Raw genomic sequence first — 26255 nt, 5'->3', positions numbered from 1 at the left:
TAATAATAATATTATATAAAAATTTTAACAAATATACATAATCTGCACATATCTGTCTGTCTGTCATAAATGATGCACAAAAATAATTATTATAAATACTTACATTATTACATTATTATATAAAATAAATATTTAAAATGGTTAACAACTGCAACAATCAAATCAGTACATTATCAGTAGAATATCTATCTATCTATCTATCTATCTATCTACCATGCACAATAATATAATATAAATATAATAAAAAAAACTAATAATAATAATTATGTACATGAAATAAATGTTTAAAATGGTTAAATCTATATAATCTGCAACAATCAAATCATTATTCTATCTGTCATCTTTGTTTTCAATATTACATGTTATATAAAATATAGAATACATTAATTTTCCATAAATACACTACATGCAGCATTTGACAAGATAAAAGCATTTGTATCTAATCACTATATTGCGTAAAACTATAAAAGATGCCGTAGTATTTTATTTTTTATAGATTTTCTTATTATATTCATATCAGACGTGACAAAAAAAAAAAAAAAAAAAAAACACGACAACATGAAATTAGATTTTTGGACGTGAAGGTTACATACATCTTGCTCTGAAAGCAAATCATCCAGCAAGTTACTCCCCTCTGTGAGGAACAGATCGCCGGATCCTGGGTCTTCATCTGGGAAGATTAGACCAAGCAGGTCTGTATTTTCCATATCCTCGCTCACTGACATCTGACACTGATTTAAAGAAGTAGAAATCAAAAGACGATATGAAACAGGGCAGGTCCGCAGCGACACGCGCACTGACAGCTCGATCAAGTTCAGGCCCCGCCCACTCATCATGTGACTGCATTTGCGTTTTAAACAACACAATCGACAACCAACTTCACAGCATTAACAGTCCAGCGTAAGAGTCAAAATCGCAATCATAAAATGGTTATACTGTGTGTGACAAATAGTTAAAAAACTCAGTAAACCCTACAGGGAATACTACTGTAACACGATGACAGCGGAGATAATATTGTTAACGTACTAATGCAAAGAGGATACAGGTCACATTTTAATCTGATTTGGTTATGCGATCTGATTTGCTACAAATTCAACATAGTAGCAATACGTATTGCAGAATTTACAGATTTAATAACGTTATTGATACTAGTAAAAAAATATAGAACAAAATCTAACGAAACGGAACAACTGAATTATGATAAATGGAAGTAAATAAAGTATTTGGTAAAGCATGTGACAGGTCTGCCGTTTGACAGCTCTACAATGACTGTATTGTGAAGAATTGTGAATTTTTCTGAGGAAAGCAAAGTCGACCTAACAGATGCATATAAAATGCTTTAGATAACCCCTTACCTCTGATGATGTTGAACCGAAATAAGATACGTAGACATATACAACAAATAGGAAGTGCCTTCTCTCTTTGTCCTGTTCCTGATGAAATCACCCTCCAACGAGGCAAAATTTGCGTCAACACGTACGGGCGGACAAGTACGTGCACGTCTTCTGCGCAAGGCTTCCTGGGAGTTGTAGTGTAAAATGCCATGCCTCGAATACGCCATTTATGAGGAAGACTCTGTGAAAATGTTATTGCAAGTTTAAATCGAAAAATCCTAGAAAACTTACTATACTTAATTATGATAAATATATATATATATTAGAGGCATACTGCAAAGGGAAGGTTTGAAACAATCAAGTCCAAACACTTTATTACATACATTTATGACATCCATGACGTTACAAATGTCTTGCACTCACTCGCTTGAAAACGTTCATACTTTTCATTCATTCATATAGACTACTTTATTAGAGGCATTCACTGATCTCATTTTCAACTGAAAAAAAAAAAAATAACAAAAGAGGTATATCAAATATATCTAGCTGAACTATAGCTCCTGTGAGCTGTCCATTATTATGTATATGTTTTCTGAGCATCACAGAATAATGCAGAGTTTAGACGTATGCCTAAGGCTCCTGTATGTCTTCAGACGGTCCTTTTTAGCATCAGTTCCATTCACTATGTGAGTAACTACTGGCATGCTCTCTACTGCTTGTCGTTTATGTGCGCGGTGTAAGAGGATTCGATAGACTCCAGTGATGGAGCTCCTGCAGTCTTTGCCCTGGTTGTTACGAATGTGGTCTGGAGTGATGCCAAAAGCCTCCAGGGCGTTCCTAACATCTATCTCATGCTCTTCAAGTTCCCCTGGCTTACACTCAGCCAGATGGAGCGGGTCCAGTTTGAAGGGCTCCATGGCCTTGGGAAACTCCACCGGCAGCAGCCACTCACAGCCCATCATCTGCTCTACTGTGTAGCGGTCAGACGGCTGGGGTTGCAGGATGCCGCGGATTAGTTTCTGGCAAGGATCCGGCACCCAAGTAGGCACTGTGTATGTCCCATCCAGGATGCAGCGCTTCAGCTTGGCCACTGTTTCGGCACGGAAGGGCATGGTGCCGGTCACCATAAAGAAGAGCATGACCCCCAGGGCCCAGATGTCTACACAAACACCTATGTAGTGCTCATCCCTGAAGAGCTCAGGAGCCGCGTAAGGGGGAGAACCACAGAAGGTGTTGAGGGTCTCATCGCGACGGCTGACGGTGCTGAAGCCAAAGTCTCCCACTTTAACACAGGTGCTACAGGTGTAAAAAACATTCTCTGCTTTCAGGTCTCTATGAATGATGTTATTGTCGTGCTGCAAAATAAGAAAGATAAACTACAATTAACTACTACATATAAAGATATTTTGAATAACAAAACAGTCGATAAACTGATTTAACTGGATTATATATATATAATCTGTGTGTGTGTGTGTTAAAATATGTTTAATAATATTTTGGATAAGAATTGCATTTTAGAGGCTTCTTCTTTATAATATCATGACAGTTGTATCAGCAATTTTTAAATACAGTATACTTCCCAAAAAATACCATTATCATTGACATTATAGTTACAACACTCAAAATAGCAAATAAATAATTATTAATTATAATAATAATGATATCAAAAATATTTAATACTTTAATACTTTTGCATTTCTGCTAATTCTGCAAGTAACTCTCAACATATTTATTAAATATTATTAATAATTTATTGATGAAACATTTTGAAAAGTAAACAATTAATAATTAACAAATATAATTTTAATCCCATTAATATATATAGGATTAAAATAAAAGATGCATATATCAAATAAGATGAAAATGTGTGTGTATATATCTTATATATTCTGAATGGGCATTGTGTAACTGACCTTCAAACTATGTATCTTATAGAAAAACTGAAAAAGGTAACTGGCATGAAATGGCTCAATCCTGCCAAATTTAAAAGGTCAGGGAAACAGAGGAATCATAATGAGAATATGTTTGCACCCTGTAAACATTCAGTCTACTATTATAACAGATCGCCCTCACTGAATTCTATTCCTTTGCACCATGTACATCTCACCATATGCTTCACAGCTGACAGAACCTGAGAGAAGACGATCTTGCTGTCGATGTCGGAGAGCTTCCCCTCTGTGCTGATCTTTGTGTAGAGCTCTCCTCCGCTTGCGTACTCCATGACCAGGTGCAGACGGGTCAGCGTCTCCACCACCTCATACAGACGGATGATATTTGGATGGTGCAGCTTTTCCATGCTTGATATCTCCCGGGACAGCAGCCTTTGCGTCTTCTGATCGAGCTTGGTTTTGTCCAAGATCTTGATGGCTACTTTGTCTGGGGATGACAAAATACATTTCAGTTACAGGAGTTTCTCATTCAGAAAACATTCATATTCTTTTGTCTGTGGGACATATGCATTCCTACTAATTTCAGTATATATAAGAATTGTTTAGTCAAACAGCAGTAATAGTCAGCTGTCATAAATCAAAGACATTTGAGCACTTACGGTATCAGATATGGTGCAGTGTGATATGGAATGTCATTCTACACCCTCTCTTCAAGATCTGCTGCAGCACTACAAATCCTCAAAATGCTCTGTGCATGAATTCACAAATGGCTTTGTAACAGCACACCACAACCTCCTATCCCTTACACACAGCAATCTTTGATGAGGGCTACTGCAATTCTAAAGGTCTCGATAGAAATGTGACACCTCAAATCCATCCATCTGTGTCTGGACCAGACAAGTTGTCTCAGCTTGACTTTGACTGAGGGCATACTTCCCACATTATCAATGTAAAGTGGACTCTCAGGACACATGTTCATCAAGACAATAACACTCAGCAAAAAGCATACGCATGTAAAAGCATAGAGCGGTTATATGTAGTTTTAACCCTTATTTAGTGAGAAGTATGTATTAAATAATACATAATGGCTTTTTTATTTTATTAAATATGGGTTAAAACTTCATATATCAGCACTATATTAGGAATATATCATGGCAATAAGTTCGGAAGAAAAATGTTATTTGAAACATTTTCTATGAATAAATTATAACTACCTGTTTTGGACCAAATGTCTTCTAAATTGGTGAGCTGTAATATATAAATATAATTTTGCACAATTTTCAATATGTTTAGTGAAAGTAAATTAAAAAAATGAACTACTTTAGAATTTAAGCATTTACTTTATAATTTTATATATTTAAATAGACTTATATCTGATTCAACATAGCTTAATAAAACTATGTTTACAACACTGTTCAAAAGTTTGGGGTTAATCTTTTTTTTTTTTTTTTTTTTTTTTTTTTATAAAAATATGATGGCTTTGCCATCACAGGCATAAATGACATTTTAAAATATATTAATTTAAAATATAAAATATATTAAAACAGAGAACTAAAAAACAAGCATCTAAATGTGCATTTCCAGACACATTACAGGGTGTCAGTGAGCTATAGGAATATACCCAGATCATAAAATTCTACAGTGTTAGTGAGCTGTTCTAAAATAAATCTATCAATATTGTAGCCTTCTTTTGAGGAGAACCTCTTAAGAAAGTCAAAGAATATGTAACAATTACTCAGAATTCAGTTTAGAGTCTTTTAACTGACATGTACCTTTCGTCAGAGCGTGGATGCCCAGCTTGACATGGGAAAAGTTTCCACAGCCGATCTCGCCACGTATCTTGTAGAAGCCGATGCGGCGACCCACGGTGAGCTCTTTCACCATCTTCTCATCCTGGCACATGTCCAGATTGAGCTTCTCCAGTGGGGTGAGGCGGCGTGGCTGGGTCCCCTCGTCGTCCGTGCAGATGTCGGAGCTGTCTTGTCGGCTCCATCGGGCATAACGCTGGGGACCCGTGGCCACTTCTGAGACCCCGACAGAACCCCCCCCAGCCGGGTACACAGCAGTCATCCTGCCACAGGCCACTGGGGGCTTAGCTCATGGCAGGAGACCTGGAACTAAGACACCACCTGAAAATATAAAATGAAACACAATTAGAGAACCTGCATTATGTATACTCTGCCTATAAACAAATCCATTATTTATCAAGGAGCAAATAAATAACTTTATGAACATAACATAATATTTTAATTTCTTAAAATTTTAATTATTTTATATTACATTTTCTATATTATGTTTTTACAATAATTTATTCAGGATTTTTTATATATAACTGTAATATATATATATATATATATATATATATATACACACACACACACACACACACACATATTTATTCATAATTAAATGTATACAAATATAAATACAATTATTATATACAATAATAAACTAAATATTATTTTTGATATTTGTAAGACACACACACACACACACACTTATTCATATTTAAATAAATTAAACAAATAAATAATAAACAAACAAATATTTATTAATAGAAATATTTTACACTATAAATTATATTTATAAATATTGTTAGTAATAAATAGTTATTTTATAAACACACTTTAATAAAATAAGTGCAAAACATGGGGACCGTTTTTCATAAAAAAAAAAGCAAATAATGGATAGTCTCTCACCTTCACATGTTGTCCTGTACGTCTGTGTCAATTTCCAAAATTAGCTCATTATCGCCACATCTCAACCCAGGCTTATACACATATCAAAGTATAAAGGAGTAGATGTTTAGGGTCGTCTGCTTCACCCAAGCGGCCCAGCGCACAGTGCTGTTCCTTCCCCTCAGTCTTGCATCTCCCTGAACATCATCACATATGCCCAAATTAATGGGTGCGTTGTCTCAGTGATAAAAATAGACCGCGGATCAGCATGGAGAACGATGAGTGCTGTGATTGTTGCCTGGCTGCTATAACAAGGCTCCACATTACTCTCAGTGGCCCTGGCTTCTTGTACGGTGCTTCCTCTCATTTAACATCTTCGCCTGGTGGCTCATTCAGAAATGGGGTCCCACATGGAAAACAGCCACTCCCTCTCATTTGTTCACGTCGGTGTGTATCTTTGGTGCTTCTGACTCACTCTACAGTCGCCTCTCTGGGATTAGCATGTACAGAGATCCTAATCCATGGCTTTTTTAGTGGCACTTAAGTGTCCAATTTAAACAGCAGGGACTAAACTAAAGGATTCCTGTTTACCTGGTGAGAGAGAGAGACAAAGAATATAACAAGACCATTACATTGTCCTTAACTCACCTTTCCTTAAGGATTTAGCTTATTTAGCTTGTGTAAACCAGCATGTTTGTAGAAAATGTATGCATTTGCAGCATTTGTTAATAAATAATTTGAACTATTTACAATTAAATTATCATTTTAAAACTCCAATGACAAGTTTTTTTTTTTTTAAATATGTATTTATAGTTACATTTGAACTAAATGATTTATCTTCCTACAAATGTGACTCAATGTGTGCGTTTTTGTGAGTTTCAGGATGCAATTAAGGTGAGTTTGCTGATGTAGTTCCTGTAACAATGTCCCTAAAGAGCAGAATATACGAACACAGAGCGCCGTCACCTCGCTCTCTAGCCACTGAGTGCTAACAGCACACATAAAACAAGCACACATTCATCACGCCACAGTGGACCACAAATAAAACAATATCAGAATATCAATTCACATATTCAAATGATTTCTGAAGGATCATGTGAAAGTGCAGACTGCTGAAAATTCAGCTTTGCATCACAGGAATACATTTATTTGTAAAATATAATAAAATAAAAAAGTGTTGTTTTAGATGGTAATAATATTTCACAATATTACAGTTTTTTCTGTATTTTGGAACAAATACATTTCTTGGTAAGAGACTTTTAACAGACCCTAAACTTCAAAAAAGTATAAAATCATTCAGAAAATGCGACTGGATTTATGGTTTTCGCCTTGATAAATGATGGAGCAACCATTTCTACGAATTTTTGGAAAGTGTTAAAATGTAGTTCATAACATTATACTTTCAGACTGTGTGTTTTTTGCAGGGGTTTCTTGATCAAAGAACACCAGGTGTGTTTAACTGAGGCAGTTTCTCCACACAGGACCGCTGAGCACTGCATTTGCACAGACATCTTCAGGTGTGACAATGTGTTTTTGCAGGTGGAGGTGAGCGGTGATGCTGATATAAGCTGCTGAGCTTGGTTTTCAACAGGGTTCTTTGAAGCAATATTCTTTTGTTTGAACTTTCGAGCATCAGCATTATAGAATTAGAACTAAACCAATCAGATCGGTTGAAAGTGCTTTGGAACTGACCGAGTGTTAAAAAGGCAAGTTTTGGCATTAAAAAGTGACAAAACAATCATATAGCTCTGTATCTTTACATGTGTTTGTGTGTTGTACATTTCTCTAAGTATGATCAGCCATTTGATAATCGAATGAGAACCCAAACACTCTTATACACAATCAGCAGATCTTTCTGAGAAGCAGATTTAATCCCCCTTTATTCACTCAATCAAAACAAGAGCTTACTTCTACTGGCATCAGCATTGAGCATTCAACCACTAAATACACTACCCTTCAAAAGTTTTTAGTCAGTCGTTTTTGAACAGAAAATTTAAAAGAACAACATTTATTTTAAATGGATGGAAACTAATTTTTTTGGAAACTGTGTATATATATATATATTCTTTTTTTATTAATACAAAAGTAGGCAAAAAAAAATTGCCTGAATACTGATAGCTAAACTGATTCTTATGAATAGTTGGATGGTAGCAAGAACAAATAAAGAGATGACTGAAAAAACACATCTATCTGATACAGCTATCTGACCTTCCTTATATTTGATATCTGCCCTAATTCACACGCTCTATTTACCAAGGCACAGCACACAAAATCAAAGTGATTCTTCTCATGAATATTCAAATCCTCAAGCTTCAAACACCATCTTGTATATGTTTGTGTGTGCTGCTGATTGCTGAAGGGGCTGAAAAGATTCGCCGGCTGACATAATTCTCTTTTAAAGTGTAAAACAAGCAGAAATCCTGAAACGATCCTTTCAAGTGCATGGATGTGCATGTGTCTGCATAATGATCTTCCTCTCTCACCCTTTTCCCCCATCTTTCTGATCTTATTTATTCAATAATTTATTTTTATTTGAATTTTTAAATCAAATAACCAAATTTTCAAATGGTTCATTTTTTTAGCTTGACACTTTTGTTTTTGCCCCCATTTTTTATGAGCTGAACTCAAAGATCTAAGACTTTTTCTCTGTACACAAAAAGCCTATTTCTCTCAAATATTGTTCACAAATCTGTCTAAATCTGTGTTCCAGCCCAGGGCCTCCACATCCAGCATCTTCACCTGAGACCAGCCTCCCAGATAGCTGCTGTAACAATCGGTTTGCATAACCAAAGAATTTTTGCACAAACTGTCAGAAACCGTCTCAGGGAAGCTCATCTGCACTCTCGTCATCCTCATCGGTCTCAACCTGACTCCAGCTCGTCATCGTCACCGACTTGAGTGGGCAGATGCTCACATTTGATGGCATCTACCACTTTGGAGAGGTGTTCTCTTCACGGATGAATCCCGGTTTTCACTGTACAGGGCAGATGTCAGACCCCCTGCCCCCGGACCCCCAATACACTAAAACTGCACATTTTAGAGTTGCCTTTTATTGTGGCCAGTCTAAAGTCGAGTTCAGACTGCACGATTTTAGCCCAATTTTTGGCTCGCCGACAGGTTTTGAGAAATCGCCGACAAATGCCTGAAATCACAGGCAAATCTGTTCTCGTTCACGCGAGTGACGATCACGCAGTGTGAATGAGCAAAGACGCGATCTGAGAGAATCGCCGACGAGTCGCCGATGCCCATGAGATATTTGGCATGCTAAATATCTGGACCTGTCGGCGATTCAAAATCATGCTGTCTGAAAAGTGTTCTGACTGAAAACTACATCGGCGATGACCGACAGCCAATGAGAGAGCAAGATACAGAGCAGTTATAGACCACAATATCAGCAAGCATGGCTTCATTGCAGAAAAAGGCTTTCTTCTCAGTCTATTTGGACCCATAAAATGGAATATAAATTAGTATAAATTTAGCAGGAGCACCCGTGTCTGTTTGACGTTTCATCTGAGCTATCCCAGTCTCACGTGAAAACTCCAAGTATAGGTCTCTGCAGGAAAGTAATGGGAGTTACCAGATCAGGGTGTTTTTACACCATGATAACTGATTGGCTGACATCACAGTGACGTTAGGTTTAGGGGTGGGGTTGGGTAAGGGGGATCATTTAGATTGCATGATTTAGAAACACCCAGCAGTTTGAAAACACCCACAAGGTGATAAACGCCCACTTTTGCTCTGCAGAGACCTAAGTCTCGAAAACTCCGGTCTTGCACGTGTGATATCGCGTTGTTTCCTTGTCACATCTCGCGGGTGTTTGGTTGTGAAACGTAGTTAGCGACGCGTGCCAGACAGAGTTGTCGGCGATTCTTCCTAAAGTCATGCAGTGTGAAACCTTCTGTCGCTGATCCGTCAGGCAGTGTGAACACAGCAGTGACTAGATAGTCATGCAGTGTGAAAAGAACAGTGACCCGACTACTTTGAAAATCGTGCAGTCTGAACTCGGCTTAAGGCACACCTGTGCAATAATCATGCCGTCTAATCAGTATCTTGATATGCCACACCTGTGAGGTGGATGGATTATCTCGGCAAAGAAGTGCTCACTAACACAGATTTAGACCGATTTTTGAACAATACTTGAGAGAAACAGGCCTTTTGTGTACATAGAAAAAGTCTTAGATCTTTGAGTTCAGCTCATGAAAAATGGGGGCAAAAACAAGTGTTGATTTTATAATTCTGTTCAGTGTACATCAACTGTGTGACTTCTTTCACGCCCCACGGGACAGAAGCACTGACTAAGCATTAAGCGTCTTCCACAGGGGCCATTTCTACTGATCCGGCCCTGATCTACACGCAAGATAAACATTAAACACATAGGATATCAGTGGGTAAGAAAATCCTTGTTGCATGTACAGGGTTCAGCAAGTAAAACATTTGGCTCTAAATGCAGGTAGTTACACATTTTTAGAAAGTAATTAAGTGATTCTTACTTTATTGCTCATTCACTATGGCTTTCCTCACAACATCCAATATGCCTACTTCCCTACTATATACAGTAATAAGGAAAAAGCAGTATGTGAAAGGAGCTGTATGTCCGTATTCATGGTATTATTCACAAAACATTAGGCAAAAAGTCCCAGGATGACCTACATCTGGATAGATTCCAAAATGTGCATTTCAAGGACACTTCACCATTCCATAATGCCACAGAAGAGGTGACACCATAAGTCACATGACATTGACAACATGATAAATTAAGTACAGCCAGATTATATTTATAATATATAGAACATCCGTGAAGTAAATTCCAAATCAAATGAAGTACCTACACAGTATGCGATTTCAGAAGCAGCTTCTGTGTTCACACCCTCAGCCACAGCTACACAAAGCCCTCCTGTGTGTGTTTTGATTGAGACACATGGACAGAGAGGGGAAAAAAAGAGCTCAGTAGTGAAAAGATCAGGGACAATAGGGGGCCAGAGGTGCCAATCTGGAATTTCCATCACGTAGCTACAACTACCAATTTTCAAGTCATTTTCTTACTATCAGATCAGCCACACAATAATTAAATATGATAACTATTTTGAAAAATGACGCATTCTGTTCCTAAACTGTATGAATTTCTTTCTTCTGTTGAACACAAAATAAAATATTTTATGGCTACTGTGAAGTGTTTGGTCACCAGCATTCTTCAAAATACCTTTAGCAGAAGAAAGAAACTCATACTGGTTTAGAACAACATGAGGTTGAGTAAATGACGACAGTATTTTCATTTTTGGGTGAACTATCCCTTTCATGACAGAGTATGTATTAGATATGTGTGGATGTCATTCATAAACATATTTTGAAGAGGCTCTACTACACATGATGAAATGATGTACTGATTACTGTAATTCTACATAACTGCATTAAAAATGCACAACACCCCAAGCATCACACATGCTTCAGAACATGTATTCAGATTTTGATACATGTCTGAATGTGTCCATTATTAATGAGTCCTTAAATAAGGAACATAATTAAGGAGTTCAATTGATGTTTGGACCTTTGAGGGGAAAAAAACATGCAGATTATGCGATGAAACCACAAAAAAGGCTGTTTCCGTTGCATTGTGCCATGTTAATGTATTCCCAACCCATCAAAGCAGCTTTAATCTCAGACCTAAAACCATGTTTCATGTCATCCAACTAAGGAGTCATCAAAGGGGCCTGAACAAAAGTTGACATCAATCCGTGAGAAACTAGAAAGGATAATTCAATATCATAAATTACAATATTCTCAGTAAATTAATACTTCTTTTCAGGAGCCATTTGGGATTCACACACCTGTACTGTTCAAACACTAATGCGGCTTTATTTAAAAACCAGAGGCCCTCTGTAGATCCCACACATTCCCAAATGCAAGACTAAAATCATGTTAATCACAAATCCCATTTGATCAGAGGATTTTAAATTAGTTTTACAAATGCTCAGTCATAAGGGATTTTATAAAAATAGAAAATATAATAAATAACATTTTTACACAAATAGTAGCAATACTAAACATTAAAAATTATATTAATTAGATTTATTACTGGCAATAAATAACTAAATAAATAAACGCATCTCAAATCACTAAAGGTGACACCACGCATGTTTGTGTCAGATTTTAGTGTGTAGTTTAGCTCTGTGCAGAATAATTATCAAATACAAGTATCCTAACAGTAACCCCTTCCTAATTTTTAATAAAATGATGCTCGAATCTGCGCCAAAGGTGAATTATATTTTACACGCTTCCATAACAAGCGCTGCTGGCCAGTAACCAGATACATCTGGTAAGATATCTGAACAAATGATATAAGCCTTGTAAAAAATTTGAAGGCATACATTCGTTCTTCATGCTTTTATGTATTCAGTAGTAACCTCTCAGGATGAGAAGATTGATAAGAGTGAACATCCTTACCTTCCTCAAGAGTTGAGGCGGTGAATATTCGTTGAGGGATCATTCAGTTTGTTTTAACTCGGTGCGTGTCATTAGCCTGAATGTGATGCGCGAGGACTCCAGTGGCTCCATCACAGCAACAGGGAGGTCAGGTGACGGACATTTCTGTTAACCAATCACAGCTTGGAGGTGGGACTAACGGCTTTATTTAACCAGTAGGCTATTTGAACATTTTCTAAAACAGAAAAATGTGTTAAACTCCTTCGAGTAAAAAATAACAAACAAAAAAAGTATAATTTTACTCAAAAGCAAAATCACTTTTGAGACTATCAATAAAGTTTAAATTTATCAACGGTGATTGTGATTCTGTAAACTAGTGCTTTTCAAACTTTCTAATTCCACTTACCAGTAAACATATTCTCCTTGCTAGATATAGACACCTATATGTTTTGTTTAGAAAAGAAAAAAAAAGTATAATTATAATGGGATGTTTAAACATTTTAATTAAATTGTTGTAATATATTCATTATAATATTTAAATTAAATACATTAAGAAATTATTTTAAGTCATCCTGTGGCCCTCTTAGAAGTTTTCTGAGGTCCTATAGTGAGTTCCGGCCCATTAGATGAAAGCTACTGCCTTCATGGGTGGTCAAAGCTCCTCTGTTTGAGAAAGCCTGGTTTAACCCATACCTGCTTCACAGTGAAGAGATGCTACATTTCCCAATGGCATTTAAGTTCCTGTACACAAAAATCACTGCAACTGAAAACAGGCGCAGAGTGCCAAATCAGGGTTAAAAACCTCTGACAAATATTTTATACATAATTTTATTGCTCTGTACAGCTGAACAACAAATTCATTTAAATCGAATAAATGGTGCAGACTGAACAAGGAGAAAGGTTAGAAAACAATCCAGAACTGCATACATGTCGTCTCGATTATCTAGGGAAACATTTTGCCTTTAATTCTTTTATGAAAATAAGCTTCTTGCACACGCTATAAACATACATCCAAAGATAACTTAAGAAAAAAAAGAAAAAGAAAAAAATACATTCTTTCCACACCCAAAGCAGTCTTGGCCATGTGCACTATTTATGAAATGAATTACATCTTACTATTCTTACCCACAACATACATTAAAAGCATGACTAAACCTGTGATTAGATTTAAAGAGACACTGCTTTCTGAGAAGTGAATAGATAGAGCAAAGCTTAAAGAAATAAAGCGGATGACCCATCTTTGATGGATGAAACCACTGTGAGCATTACTGTATGATTTTAATGTGGTGGGAAAGGAGTAAAGGCCTGTTCCATCTTCCCAATTCATTATCAAAGCGTCCATGCACAGGAAAGGTCTTTCATACAATGGCAGTTTTTACTTCTTTCGAACTGTCCACTGCCTCTTGTTTAACTTGACATTCTGCTGGTTTTGCAACAGACACCTGTGCTATCTGGATTTCCATTGCTCGTTCTTTCAATCTCTCGCTATCTACTTGTAAAACCACTGTCTCTTCTACCCCACCCACAGTCTGAGAAGACTGTATCGGCGTCTCTTCCTCCACCATGAGAGACTCCTCAACAGCAACAACGTCCACCGGCTCCACAGTGACATGCTCCACCTGTAGGCCATCCTCCAGGATCACCCTCTCCTCTCCCTCCTCAACCTCCGCCATAGCCAAGATCGTGCCTGGGTCTGAAATCATGACTTCCTCTGTGACGATAACCTTCTCCTGCAAGCCGTGGAGTTCTTGCAGATGAGTTTGGAGGTCTTTGGGTTGCGTGAACCACTGATCGCAAATAGTGCAGTGGTTGGGTTTCTCACCCGTGTGGGTCACTAAGTGGTCCTTGAACTGCTCCCAACTATTGAAAACACTGCTACAGACCTGAGGAGTGAGAAAGATAAGTGAGTAGGGCTGCATGAATGAGCAAAATACAACCAAAACTGACATGTTGCTAAGTGTGATTAACAAATAGCTTTTAATTAAATGCACAATATCTACATTTTTTTAATAAAAAAAAATATATTTAAAAAATCATTAGAACAGTGTTATATATTTTGCTGACTTGTGTTCTTGCATTATCCCAAATGTTTTGAAGAATGTAAAAAAAAAAACAATTTTTAATAATGGCTCATCCCTGGTCTGTTTTGTAGGAAACATGGGAGCACCAAAGACACTTTAATATGTTTTGTGTTTTATTAGACAGGTGATGACTACACTGAGTACGGCTTTCAGCCTTACCATCCTTCATATTATGATGTTAATTAATGCTTAATAAATTAGCTCATCCATGAACATGATTTCTGCCTGAGTCCCGTCGGATTGCATCAGTTGTGGAGATGAAGACCACAAACTCCCATGATTCAACACTGTCACGGTATCATCAAACTATGCCTTTGTTTCTTTTGAATATGCGCCCTCTAGTGGCGAAAACTTACATGTTGTGCCTTATGAAAAGCAATTATATACATGCTGTTGTCAAATATTGAGAAGAAACGTGAGGTCTTATATATATATATATATAAAATAAAATGAATTATTTGAGAAATTGCATGCAATATATTGTATATCAAAAAGTGAGTTTTTTAGGAGGTTTTGCATAGTAAAAATACATGCCTGGATAATATTTTACTGGCTAAAACCAACCTGGCATTCATACAACTTCTTTCTCCCTTTTTTGGCTCCAGCGCCATTTTGACATGCTGACATATGACACTTCAGCGTACTGTTCCTGGCAAAACGTTCATGGCACTCTGGGCACTCAAAGGGTTTCTCACCTACACATGCATGAATAAATGGGAAGCTGATTAGAGACTGCATTTAAATATATTTCTTAAAATACATTTAACCTTATATCATCTCACCTGTGTGCTTCCTTAAATGCTCTTTGAAGTGTCCAAAATGGTCAAACTGCTTTTCACAGTAATCGCAAACATGCACTTTCTTTTTCTGTCGTTGGGACTGTTCCTCCGCATCAAAATGGTAATTATTCAAGTGCTGTTTAAGGGCTCCTTCCCGGGCATATGTTTTACCACAGTGCCTGCAGACAAAGCCCTTGTCGGGGGTAGCGGTGTGAGTCTTCATGTGCTGTTTGAGATGGTAGTAGAGTTTGAAGCAGCGGTCGCACTTGTCACAACGGAAAAGGTTGTCCAGCTGTGAGATCTGAACCTCCACCACTTCAATATTCTCCAGGGTCTTGGAAGCAATCACAGCCTCTTCTGGCACGACTACTGAATCATCTACTTCCTTTTTCATCCCATGAAGTGTCTGCTCTCCCTGCTGGTACTTACTGGTGATATCAGCCAATAAGGCCAATGCAGAGTCATCAGATGAGGGTTCGGTTGAACTCCTAGCAGCATCCACTACTTCCACCAGGCCACTTTCCTCCACCTCAATATGTTCCTCGCCAACCTCCACGTCGATTTCAACAGATTCGGTCTCCACTGAAGGAAGAGTCTCAGTGATCACATTGGAGGTCTCTGCGATTTTCCTCTTCTTAGCCTTGCTCTTTCCTGCCAAGGCCTGGGAGGAGTTTACTGTGGTTGTACCATTCATTCTACATAGGAGAAGAAACATTATTGCTAAAAATCAACTTCAGTATAACATCATGCAAACGAAAATGTACAATAGTTAGCAACCTGTTGTTCAAGGCTTTGATCGCCTCCTGCATTTGAAGGTACTCTGCAGCTCTCCAGACATCACTGACTTCTTCCTCACCATTCACAGCTAACGTAGCTGTATAAGTGAACTCCATCAGGTGACGGAAGGCAGTGTTACCAACACCTGTTCATTGCAACAAAAATATTGCAGTAAAGATTATTATTTAGCATACATTATTTGGAGTAATTTTTAGTTTACTACTATTTGGGCTGGGAGACCGTAAAATGCAATAGCAGAAATGGGTCATATTGTGAGTACATGTAGTTAATATTAACTACATGTATATTTAATATGTGCTCTGTGTGTAAATAACCAAACCCAACGTCTTTTAACTGTTTTGCAAACAAGTGCTTCCAGTTAAGACAGTGTTGCTGATTAAGATTGGTCATTGTCCAGGAAAAACATGCTACATAGTAATATTTAACACTGTTTGGTTCCATGGAGTTGCATCGATTGTTAAGTACCTTCAATTTCCACTAGAGGCTCTTGAGTGAAGTCCTGAAAGAATTTGTGGAAAAACTGACTGCAGGCAGCCAGAACAGCTTTGTGGGCCCGAAACTGATGTCCTTTTAAAGAAACCACAATCATTGACACGTTTATTCAACTGTAAAATATTTTGCATAATTCCAAAAGTTATTAGGTCAGCAGGTACAAACAGTGGAAACCTCACCATCCACAATAAGAGTGATGTCTGTGAACTGATCCAGCTGACGCTGCTCATTCAGTTTGTCAAGCATCACTTTGTAATGGGCTGGAAACTCATGCCCATAGTCAACATCTCCATCAACAGACATGGTTCAGCCCTTTCCCTGCGCATGCAAGTACTATGAAGACGTAAACAGACAATAAAAGCATGTCAGCATAATACATATGTATACATGATATGTAAATTATAATAAAAAAAAGCTAAGTAACAAAAAGGAGTTACAATTTTTCAGGGGTGCGTTTCCCAAAAACAACTATGGTCGCAAGTCCCGTCGTTACCAATGGAACTCAATGAAACTAAGCATCATAGTTAGCTAACGAAGCTTTTGGGAAACGAACCCAGAGTTTAAAAGTGGAGAGATAGCTAAAATATTAAAATGTTAAACGCTTTTTGAAAGCCAATCAACTCGTCTACAATCTTTCACATGTCATGTTTCACATGACATTTTTTTTTAAGATAAATTAGGCACATACTTTGTAATGGCCCCTATGCCAACAGATCCACAGAGTAGCGGGCATTTCTAACCAGCACGCCGAATAAGCGCGCATTTTTACGGGGAGCTTCTCTACGCAAGACGGGCTGCTTTACACCCAGTGGGTCAAACTGCTGCAAAAGCCGCGCACTTCAACAGTCCAATCGTATGGAGGTCCTAAAGAAATATCTAAAAGGCGAAATGAGCACAGTGTGCCAGTCAGCTTCATGTTACTCGCGCGCTGGGCCTATGGCCGCTAACGCATTCGCCATTTGTTTTCTAGACCATTGTCGTTACGTCATCAAATCGCGCATTAAAATGCTCTTTTAATCAGACACATTCCCTTTTCGCTAAATAATGAGTGACGCCGGGTGTCTAACGCTCCCGAGAACTTACCCCGGGTGACGCTCCGATGTTTTAGTGAGGTTATTTATGCGCGTTGGAGGCCTGAAGCGATCAATGTGCTGTTTTTCCTCCGCTCGTCGGAAAAGGGCGGTCGCTCCTGCTCTGGCCTCGAGTTCCCATAAGCCCCCGCGGAAAAGTTTTATCGCGTGAGGCTGACGGGTGGTGGTTACCAGGACTACGATGCCAAAAGATCCCGTTGTCTTCAAGTATGGAAAAATGCACGTTTTGGCTTAATCATGTATTCAGGTTTTGTATATACTTTACTGCTTTGCGTCACGTCATTTAGGTCTATTATTTTAAAAATACTAATATTTGTGTTGGAGGCCTATGTATCCCCTGTAAGTGTTATATGTCCTAAATAAATAGCTTTTTTTTTGTAAGTATGTAAAAGGTAAATAAGTATAAGAAGTAAAATTTTGGTTGGCAACCTGATTTGGATCAAAATATTTAGATAAACATTTATTTAAAAATTAGCCATTAGTAAAGCATTTTATGGAAGCCTTGTAAATACAATTCATTGATATATTATTAACCTATAGTTTTTGTTCACATTTTGAATTCATTTTAAATGTTAATATTTAAATGTAATTTTAAATGTTTTCTTTATCTTATTGTCTTGTCATTTTTATTAGTTTTTCTTAAATGCCTATATAGGCTAGTTCTCAAAGATAAGATAAGATAAAATAAATCTAAATTTTAATAAATTTTACATTTTTTATTTTAGTTAACTTTTAATTGTATTATTGTTTTAAGAAACGTTTTTTAATGGTTTTGATTTTAATAAACCGATCCAATTTGACTTTTGTTCCTAAACAAATTTCACATTCACAAATGCAAATTCTCTAACTGTAAACCTGTCTTCTCTGTTTTCCTAAGAGAAATGGAAAACTATTTGAATGTAATCTCAGTATCTACTAATAAGAAAGCTATAAGGACTGTTAGAGTTTGCTCTGCCTTTGATCTCCTTGTGTAATTTTGTTTAGATTTTGGCCCTCTTTAGTTCTATTTTATTATTTATTGTTTTTTTTTTTGTGGTTGATATTATGTGATGTATGTTTATACTTTTGTATGTTTTTGTTCTCTGCATTAATAAAAAAGAGAAAAAAATCTCTCGCGGTGATTTGTATACAATACGTCGTGCCTTGTATTACTAAATATGTAAATAATAACTATAAATAAAACTTGTGTTACTGAAGTAATGGATACAAGTTTTTCATGTTACAGTGTGCTACAGTTTGTTGCGGGTTATTATTGTCATTCAGTAACACAAGCTTACCTTCAAGCTGCCTTGAAGGACAAGAGCTTATATTTATAGACTGAGACGATCGAAGGTCAAATATTATTTACATATTTAGTAATACAAAATGCGCGCTACTGAGTGACGTCTGTACTTCCCGGTCAGAGAGCACCTGTCCATCAAAAGCTCATTATCCAATCAGAGTAGATCACTGTGAAAACCATAGACATCATATATGTCTATGGTGAAAACACCCAACGAAAAAAAAACTGCGAAGAAGCGTAAGCGAAATCTGTGGCAATACATTCAGAATCCACGATTAGCGAAAACGAATCTTTGAAAAACATTAACAAAATATGAAGCATATTTGAAGAGCCTGTTAAATTTGTGAAACTGAGTTAATTTTTTTTTCATTTTCATTGTGTTTTTCTTTTTTTGTAATGGCATATTTTTGATAGTTTCTGAAAAAGTTACGTTCAGTTTTATAAAGTTTCGTTCATTTTTAAGCAAATGTGATGGTGGTGATGCGGCAACGACGCGAAGCAGAGTATTGGTATTACTTACATATGTTTTATAAGACCTTTAACAGAAGTAATACATTTTTTTAACTAAGGATATTTGAAGTTAATCTGAAAATTTACATGATAAAATGTTTTTTGCTTCTCTCAGAGCCGAAACGTGCGTTATTCATTGACAGACAAAGCTCTCTACTGCCCTCCTGAGGCACAACTGAGATACAGTAGCATTCCACTCTTGAAACCAAAGATTCCATGGAGAATCTTGAACATCCGTGGAACGTTTCCATTCCAAAAAAAGGATCTTTATGGTGGAAAAGGTTCTCACTGTTTTCTTCTCACTAAGAAAAATGGTACTTTTAAGAACTGTTCACTGAGAGCTAAAAACGGTTCTTATGGCATCACTGTAATAACCCACTTTTGGGATCTTTATTTTTTAAAGAGTGTAGCGTTTAATTTATGACAAAATACTGAGGCTTTTAAACAAAATTAAAGCAAGAACTAAGATGTGATTGTTGGAAGCATGCATACAATGTAAAATTAAATGTAAAAACATGATACAACATAACCTTAATTCATTTATCTGAACCAGACATCAACAGGTTTACACATAAGCTGAGTATGTTGAACCATTGCAGGTTTGCTAGTTAAAAATTAGGCTAATCTAAAAATGATTGTCAAAACTTGAGAGAGAAAAAAAGCTTAAATCAAATAGATTAGACAATTCCAAAGATGCTATTGATTTAATGTCCAGTTGTTGCACTATCCACTGACTTGGATATACAGTTTATTCTATACTAAAAATAGACCAATGTATTGTCAAGATTTATGAGTATCAGTTTATCTACTAAATGATTTCATAACACCCTCTTGAAGTTAACTATTAACTAGCAGTAATCAGTAAAATGTGTATTAACTGCATCTAAAGTGCATCACTAGGAGGTCAAACTGTCCTCCATGATCATGAGATCTGATAATGAACATTAACAAATTGATTGCTTATAAAACATAAGACAGTCTTGAGACTGTCTTTGAATGTTTATAAAAAGGTTTTGGATGCTTATGCAAGTTTTAAACACGTCTTGTTTTGAAAATGCACTCTATCGTTGTTCTTCCAGTCTTACAGAATTTGAAAAACAGGGTTTATCAAAGTTCAGCAAAAAGACAGGAAGTTTCAAAGTTTGATCTCAGCAGGAAAAGTGCTGACACTAACCCAGCTGTGCACTGCTGCACAAACAAAAATTACAGGATGTTAAGAAAACCATGCAAATAAAATGATCTTTTATTCTGTACGAATGAATGCTTAAATAACCATGTTGCACACAATGATCTGATACATAATTGGTTGTAATTTCTTTTCAGTGTTGCACCCAGCCCCCCACTTTTCAGTGCTTAGGGAAACAGAAGTCTGGAATGCAGTGTTCGTTAACTATTTACTATCTAGACATTTTTTATTTTTATTTTTTTTTTGTGGCAAAAACAAGTGTAACTTTGCTATCAGTTTTTTATGAAAGAGACGTGTGAAGAAATGAAAATGTTAGAAAGGAAAAAATGAAAAAGAAAATTAAAAACAGACTTTGGCAGTGAAACATACCAATACTAATCCACTTAGACATTCTTTTTTTTCTCTGCTCAAGCTTTGCCGTGTCCTCTCAAAACACATTATGGAGGTTACAGATATTTACTGCTGATGCGTGTAACTCCTGGGGTGAATACGTGAGCTATTAAAGTTTTTGAAACAGGGACAGAGGGACCTTTGCCCCGCTTTCAGTTGGGAAAAACAAGAGGAGTATAAATAGGAGGAGCCGTGTGGGAGTGGGTTGTTTTCGTCTAGAACACAGCTCAGAAAGTATCGCTGCTGAAGACTCTCAAGTAAAACAAGTAAGTCACTCATCAGTTATGAGATATAATATTTGATTTCTTTTTTTTTTCTCCAGCCGTTCTGTAAAACATCTTCTTTGCATTGCTTATTAATTTTTTGGTGTATTCAAATATACTTTAAGTTTAATGTAGCCTAGGTATTAATGCATAATTTAAAACTAGTTTGCACATTAATTAGGCTCTGACAACTCTTTACAATGTCCCTCAGTAGCATCTGGATGGACTATGGACCTTGTCCTAAACTTGCTTTCATTGACTTTGATCACTAAATCAGGGTTAATTACCGTAATTACAGGTACATGATTATTATATGGCCAATACAAGAACAATATGGTTATATAACTGCTGAATGGACAGTAATTTCGATATGTGCTGAGTCAAAAGAGACTATTCCCCTGCAGAGGTTCCCTTTTGTTTTGCACCATTTTTCTTGTTTCCTGTAAAGCTTCTTTAGAACAATATGTACTGTGAAACTAAAAATTAATTTTATACAAATATTTTATTAGCATATTTTATATCAGTATATTTTTTAGAGCTGCGACATTTGAATATAGAAATAAATCAATAATAAAATAAACATTTTATATAGGCTATATATATATATATTGTATATAGCTGTGAAATTTAATGTAACAATAAATAATAAAATAACATCACAATACATATTAAAAATGTTTGTTGTTGATTGTCAAGTTGGAACTGTATCAGCATTTTACAGTTCAAATGTGTTCTGTTTTTTTTTTCTGGATACGGGACAAACTGTTGGTTTTGTGTTTAGGTCAGTGGGTTTGTTGTTCGGAGTCATGTGGAAGGCACTTAGCCTTACCCTGGCTCTCTGCCTGCTGGCGGGCTGCAGTGCAGAGAGCGAAACAGACGGAGCCCGCTGCAAACTTCCTCCTGTGTGGAAGATCGGAGAGGAGGAGCCCATGAAGAACGCTTTTGGACATGTGACAGTGGTGGCTTTCCTCCAGGCCAGCTGATTGTTCTGCATGGAGCAAGCATCAAAGTGAGTGCAGACTTTTTACTTCATACTAATAATTTTAAACATATCAGAGAAAAACATTGATGAGAACCTTGTTTTTCAAACCCTTATCTGGTCACATTCTTGATCTTGATTCTTTGTACAAGATGTATTTATTTAATCCAGCTTGTTGAATGTTCTTCAAGGCTCAATGACTTGCTCCTGAAGTTAGAGAACCAAGGATACGTAAATATAAACTACATGGTGGTAAACAACCGAGACGAAAGGTCCAAGGAGATGCACCACTTGCTCAAAGAAAGACTGATGAATATCACCCTCTACGCCCAGGACCTCAGTCAGCCGGACATCTGGCAGGCAGTAAATGCTGAGAAGGACGACATCTTCGTCTATGACAGGTTCGGCTCACCACTCATCTAGTTCAATTCACCTAATGAACACGATCACTACATAACTTTAATAATAATATTCATTAAACACCTTTTTCTACCAGGTGTGGCCGACTCACTTACCATCTGTCTCTTCCCTACACCATCCTGAGCCACCCACATGTGGAGGAGGCCATAAGACTTACTTATTGTGATGGTATTTGTGGAGAATGCAGCATCGAGGTAAAACAGCATTTATTATACATATAGTATGTAATATACATAATATTTGCTTTCTGTAAAAACTAGCTCAAACCCGTTATAAACATGACCATAATAATAATAAAAAAAAATTATCTCCGTTATTTTCATTTACTTACCCTCATGTTTCTAAACGTGTGGTGCTGAGAATGATATTAGATAAATAGTCAAGACCCAAAAAGCACATAAATGTACCATAAAAGAAGTCTGTATAATCTGTGCTCTATTATTTTATTCTCTCAAAATCTTCCTCCATCCATCAGAATCTGACGCGTCTGTTTGTTTACGTAAGTGCGCTCTGCAGCATATAAGGAGAAGAAGGCGGGGCTAAAGAAAGCCATAATACATTTCGCTCCTCTGTATTAAAACCAACAGGTCTGTCCTTACAGCGGTAGATTTTAATGTTTGCAAGCGAATGCAAAATGCGCAGGGAATTGACGTTACAATGGCAAATTTTCCCTTTAGGAGGCCCCCTATCAAATAAGTAGCCTATACTTTTTTTTTTAAATTGGCTTCGTTTAGAAAAACAAATTCATAATATATATATATATATATATATATATATATATATATATATATATATATATATATATATATATATATATATATACTTTTAATTCTGTTGTTCTTTATTACAGATATTGGTATTCATATTGTTGGTATATGTTTTACTACTGTTATTATTTATTGGGTATATATCCTAAAACAACAACAGAAAACTTAAACATTTACTTTTAATATAAATGTTTTTCTTAGACTTTGGTTTTTATAATATATGTGATGCATTCTATACATAAGAATAAAAGCATATGTAAAAAAAGGTTCTTTTCTGGGCTCTATTCTATGTCTCCATGAAGAACCTATCACATTGGAACCTTTCCCTTGCACAAAAAAGTTATTTATATTGGAAAAAGGTTCTTTAGAATAATAAAAGTTTTTTTTTTTTTTTTACTAAGAAAAATTGTCATAAGTAACATATATATATGTAACATAAGTATATTTGTAGCAATAGCCAACAATACATTGTATAGATCAAAATTATTTTCTTTTATGTCAGAAATCATTAGGAAATAAAGATATTTTGTAAATTTCCTACAGTAAATATATTAAAACTTTTGATTAATAATATGCATTGCTAAGAAATTCATTTGGACAACTTTAAATGCAATTTTCTCAATATTTGGATTCTTTTGCACTGTCATATTCCAGATTTTCAAATAGTTGTATCTCAGCCAAATATTCCCATATGCCAAAAAACATACATCAATGGAAAGCTTATTTTTCAGCTTTCAGATGATGTACAAAACTCAATTTCAACAAATTTACCCTTATGATGGTTTCATGGTCCAGGGTCACAGATGGTCTTCTGTCTTCTAAGAACTGTTCACTGAAAGGCTATTCTTTGGAGAACCCAAACAGGTTCTTTTATGGCATCTTTTAAAAAGAAAAACTTTTGGAAGCTTTGTTTTTAATGAGTATTTTCAATTTGCCCTTTCCTCTGGTCATTACAGAGTTCACTGCAACTTGAACAGTGCAAGAAATCCACAGATGAGAATACAACAGAGGGAGAACAGCATCACGATCATCATGGACATGGTCATGAAGGGCATCAACCCGACGGTGTGGAGAGGCACAGGCATCATCATCACCATCACCACCATCACCACCACGGCCAACAGCAGGTTGATTTGGGTCAGCAGATGCTGGTCCAGGTTGACTTCGGTCAGGCAGCCGTTGAGCCACCAATCATGAAACGGCCTTGAGCTAAGCACACTAGGTGAAAAGTTCAGTACAGCTGACAGCAGGGGGCAGACGCTCCAGCCACCAGCTGATGCTGACACTGACGACAGCTCTTCGGCGACAGCAACGGGCGTGTGGCAGGCCTCTGACACTGTGAGGGGGCTCTTCCAGCCTCCTGACACTGACAGGGCCTGAAGGAGGACAACCACATCAGGGAGACCTGACAGTGACGTCCCGTCCCACAAGCTGAATGAGAGCTGTCGCAAAAAGCCTGAGCCTGACCAGCAGGGGACGCCAGTTGAGTATGACAGGAGAAGTAAACAGGGCCGTTGGCTTTGTAACAATCTTGTCTGATCATTTATAGCTTCACGTAAACATCAGTGAACCCCGTACTGCTGGTCAACGCTCTCGGTTAATCTTACCAACTAGTATTTACACCTCAGTGTGTGGCAGCACTGGACCTTGGCATCCCATTAGGAACAATTAGCAAATTGGTTTATGTTAGAAGGAAGCTAAATCATTCAGGAACATCTAAATTACAAAATGTGCACTAGATTTGGATATTTTTTTTGGTTACATCAAACAAACTTGAATGGGTCCAGTGTCTGTTTGCTACTGAGAGTGTGTTAGGTTCATCATGTTAGTGTCTTTTCTTCTCTAGATGCTTTATGTGGCCTTTATGAAGGCAGGTGCGGAAACTATGCACTAGTGGTGCCTGTTTGATGTTAGGCCACACAGAGCAGAGGGCAAAGGTCATGTAACATCCTGTAACCCTTGCTTTACCCAATCAAAGCTATCCTATATGAACATCTGGGGTATTAAAATCTATCTATCTCTCTCTCTTTTTTTGTTTTTTGTTTTGCTCTGGTATTCAGTAAGATGTTGTAGTTTTGCCGTGTGGAGATGGAGGTGGTAAAGTAGTCAGAGAGATTCCGATCTTAAAAGTTTCTTCTTAAAGACCAAACACTGTTGAATTATCTAGCATCTATATCTGTATTCCTCTAGTTACTAGAACAGATGTTGTAAGGGGATTGTAAAATGCATTTCATATTTGGCATTACAAAAATGTTAATGGATTATAGGGAAATGCACAAAAATATTTTTTTTTTACAACACATTTATAAGAGTGGAATTTGTATCCAAGGGAGTAACTGGAAAAAGGTTAAGTCGTTGTTATCTTAGGAAAGATTGTTTGCAACATTTTACATACTTAATGAAGGTTTTCTGGAAAATCTAGGATCACCTGGGAGATCTGAGAATCTGTATGAAAAAAATGTATGCTGTGGTGCCGATTAAATGTGAATGTAAAACGCATGTGAAATCTAAGACAGAAAGAAAACATGTTACTCAGATAAACTCAAATAAAGTAAAACAAACAAACAAAAAGGCTACTTTGATTTTTATACCTAACATATATGGAACAGACACAAATAATCCTACCAGTAAATCAAAATGTTACGCTTTGACTGATAACTTGATTAATTTCAATTAATTACTTATAAAAGGTTATTATACATTAATTGATAACATATGATTATTTGTTTTATATCGTTTAAATCAAAATTTACTTTTTATATTAAAATTATTTTTTTTTAAAGTCTAAAATATTGTATTTAGATGTTATTTATTAATACAATATTTTAATTATATATTTAATAATATAATTAAGTCATTTTTTATTAAGTTTCATGAATAAATTAAAAATATATAG

The 26255-nt window shown here is 36.5% G+C and overlaps 4 protein-coding genes across 5 annotated transcripts in view; 1 reads left to right on the top strand and 3 right to left on the bottom strand.

The window, feature by feature from the left end:
- Positions 1 to 1475, bottom strand: part of creb3l3l (cAMP responsive element binding protein 3-like 3 like) — a 7713-nt gene extending 6238 nt beyond the window's left edge. The window contains exons 1-2 of the mRNA XM_059503474.1: positions 1356 to 1475; positions 594 to 731 (exon numbers count right to left, since the gene is read on the bottom strand). Of these exons, the coding sequence (XP_059359457.1) occupies positions 594 to 725 (132 nt within the window). The 5' untranslated portion in view covers positions 726 to 731; positions 1356 to 1475. The remainder of the gene's footprint in view (positions 1 to 593; positions 732 to 1355) is intronic.
- Positions 1476 to 1702: 227 nt separating this feature from the next.
- LOC132097623 (serine/threonine-protein kinase NIM1-like) lies at positions 1703 to 13008 on the bottom strand. Its single transcript, XM_059503475.1, has 6 exons — positions 12728 to 13008; positions 12343 to 12556; positions 5923 to 6492; positions 4996 to 5352; positions 3442 to 3710; positions 1703 to 2689 (listed from the first exon to the last, which is right to left on the bottom strand). The coding sequence occupies exons 4-6, from the start codon at positions 5291 to 5293 to the stop codon at positions 1934 to 1936; spliced, it is 1323 nt and encodes a 440-aa protein (XP_059359458.1). The 5' UTR covers positions 5294 to 5352; positions 5923 to 6492; positions 12343 to 12556; positions 12728 to 13008; the 3' UTR covers positions 1703 to 1933.
- A 125-nt stretch (positions 13009 to 13133) lies between these two features.
- Positions 13134 to 17712, bottom strand: znf131 (zinc finger protein 131). 2 transcript variants are annotated; one of them, XM_059503472.1, is made up of 7 exons: positions 17555 to 17712; positions 16651 to 16804; positions 16445 to 16546; positions 15959 to 16103; positions 15185 to 15876; positions 14967 to 15097; positions 13134 to 14204 (listed from the first exon to the last, which is right to left on the bottom strand). In XM_059503472.1, the coding sequence occupies exons 2-7, from the start codon at positions 16772 to 16774 to the stop codon at positions 13680 to 13682; spliced, it is 1719 nt and encodes a 572-aa protein (XP_059359455.1). In that variant the 5' UTR covers positions 16775 to 16804; positions 17555 to 17712; the 3' UTR covers positions 13134 to 13679. The 2 variants fall into 2 exon arrangements, with proteins under 2 accessions (XP_059359455.1, XP_059359456.1); XM_059503473.1 differs by lacking the exon at positions 17555 to 17712 and adding an exon at positions 17160 to 17515.
- Positions 17713 to 21040: 3328 nt separating this feature from the next.
- On the top strand, positions 21041 to 25930 carry selenop (selenoprotein P). The gene is made up of 5 exons (XM_059503480.1): positions 21041 to 21196; positions 21975 to 22202; positions 22364 to 22573; positions 22669 to 22786; positions 24316 to 25930. Exons 2-5 carry the CDS (start codon positions 22000 to 22002, stop codon positions 24862 to 24864), a joined length of 1080 nt encoding a protein of 359 aa, XP_059359463.1. The 5' UTR covers positions 21041 to 21196; positions 21975 to 21999; the 3' UTR covers positions 24865 to 25930.
- The last annotated feature ends 325 nt before the right edge of the window (positions 25931 to 26255 follow it).

Source organism: Carassius carassius, chromosome 21 (genome assembly GCF_963082965.1).
Source record: "Carassius carassius chromosome 21, fCarCar2.1, whole genome shotgun sequence".
In the NCBI taxonomy this organism is placed as follows: Eukaryota; Metazoa; Chordata; class Actinopteri; order Cypriniformes; family Cyprinidae; genus Carassius; species Carassius carassius.
Note: the sequence above shows the minus strand (reverse complement) of the source record. Positions and strands in the feature narration are given on the sequence as shown.

Bases quoted from the DNA above. Each gene is read 5' to 3' on its own strand.
- LOC132097623 (XM_059503475.1), bottom strand. From the start codon at position 5,293: ATGACTGCTGTGTACCCGGCTGGGGGGGGTTCTGTCGGGGTCTCAGAA. The intron at 3,711-4,995 runs GTACATGTCAGT...TGTCATCCCCAG, and splicing joins CATCCACGCTCTGACGAAAG to ACAAAGTAGCCATCAAGATC. The intron at 2,690-3,441 runs GTGAGATGTACA...CTTATTTTGCAG, and splicing joins TGTCAGCTGTGAAGCATATG to CACGACAATAACATCATTCA.
- znf131 (XM_059503472.1), bottom strand. From the start codon at position 16,774: ATGTCTGTTGATGGAGATGTTGACTATGGGCATGAGTTTCCAGCCCAT. The intron at 15,877-15,958 runs GTTGCTAACTAT...TCTCCTATGTAG, and splicing joins ATCAAAGCCTTGAACAACAG to AATGAATGGTACAACCACAG. The intron at 14,205-14,966 runs GTTGGTTTTAGC...CTCACTCCTCAG, and splicing joins AGAAGTTGTATGAATGCCAG to GTCTGTAGCAGTGTTTTCAA.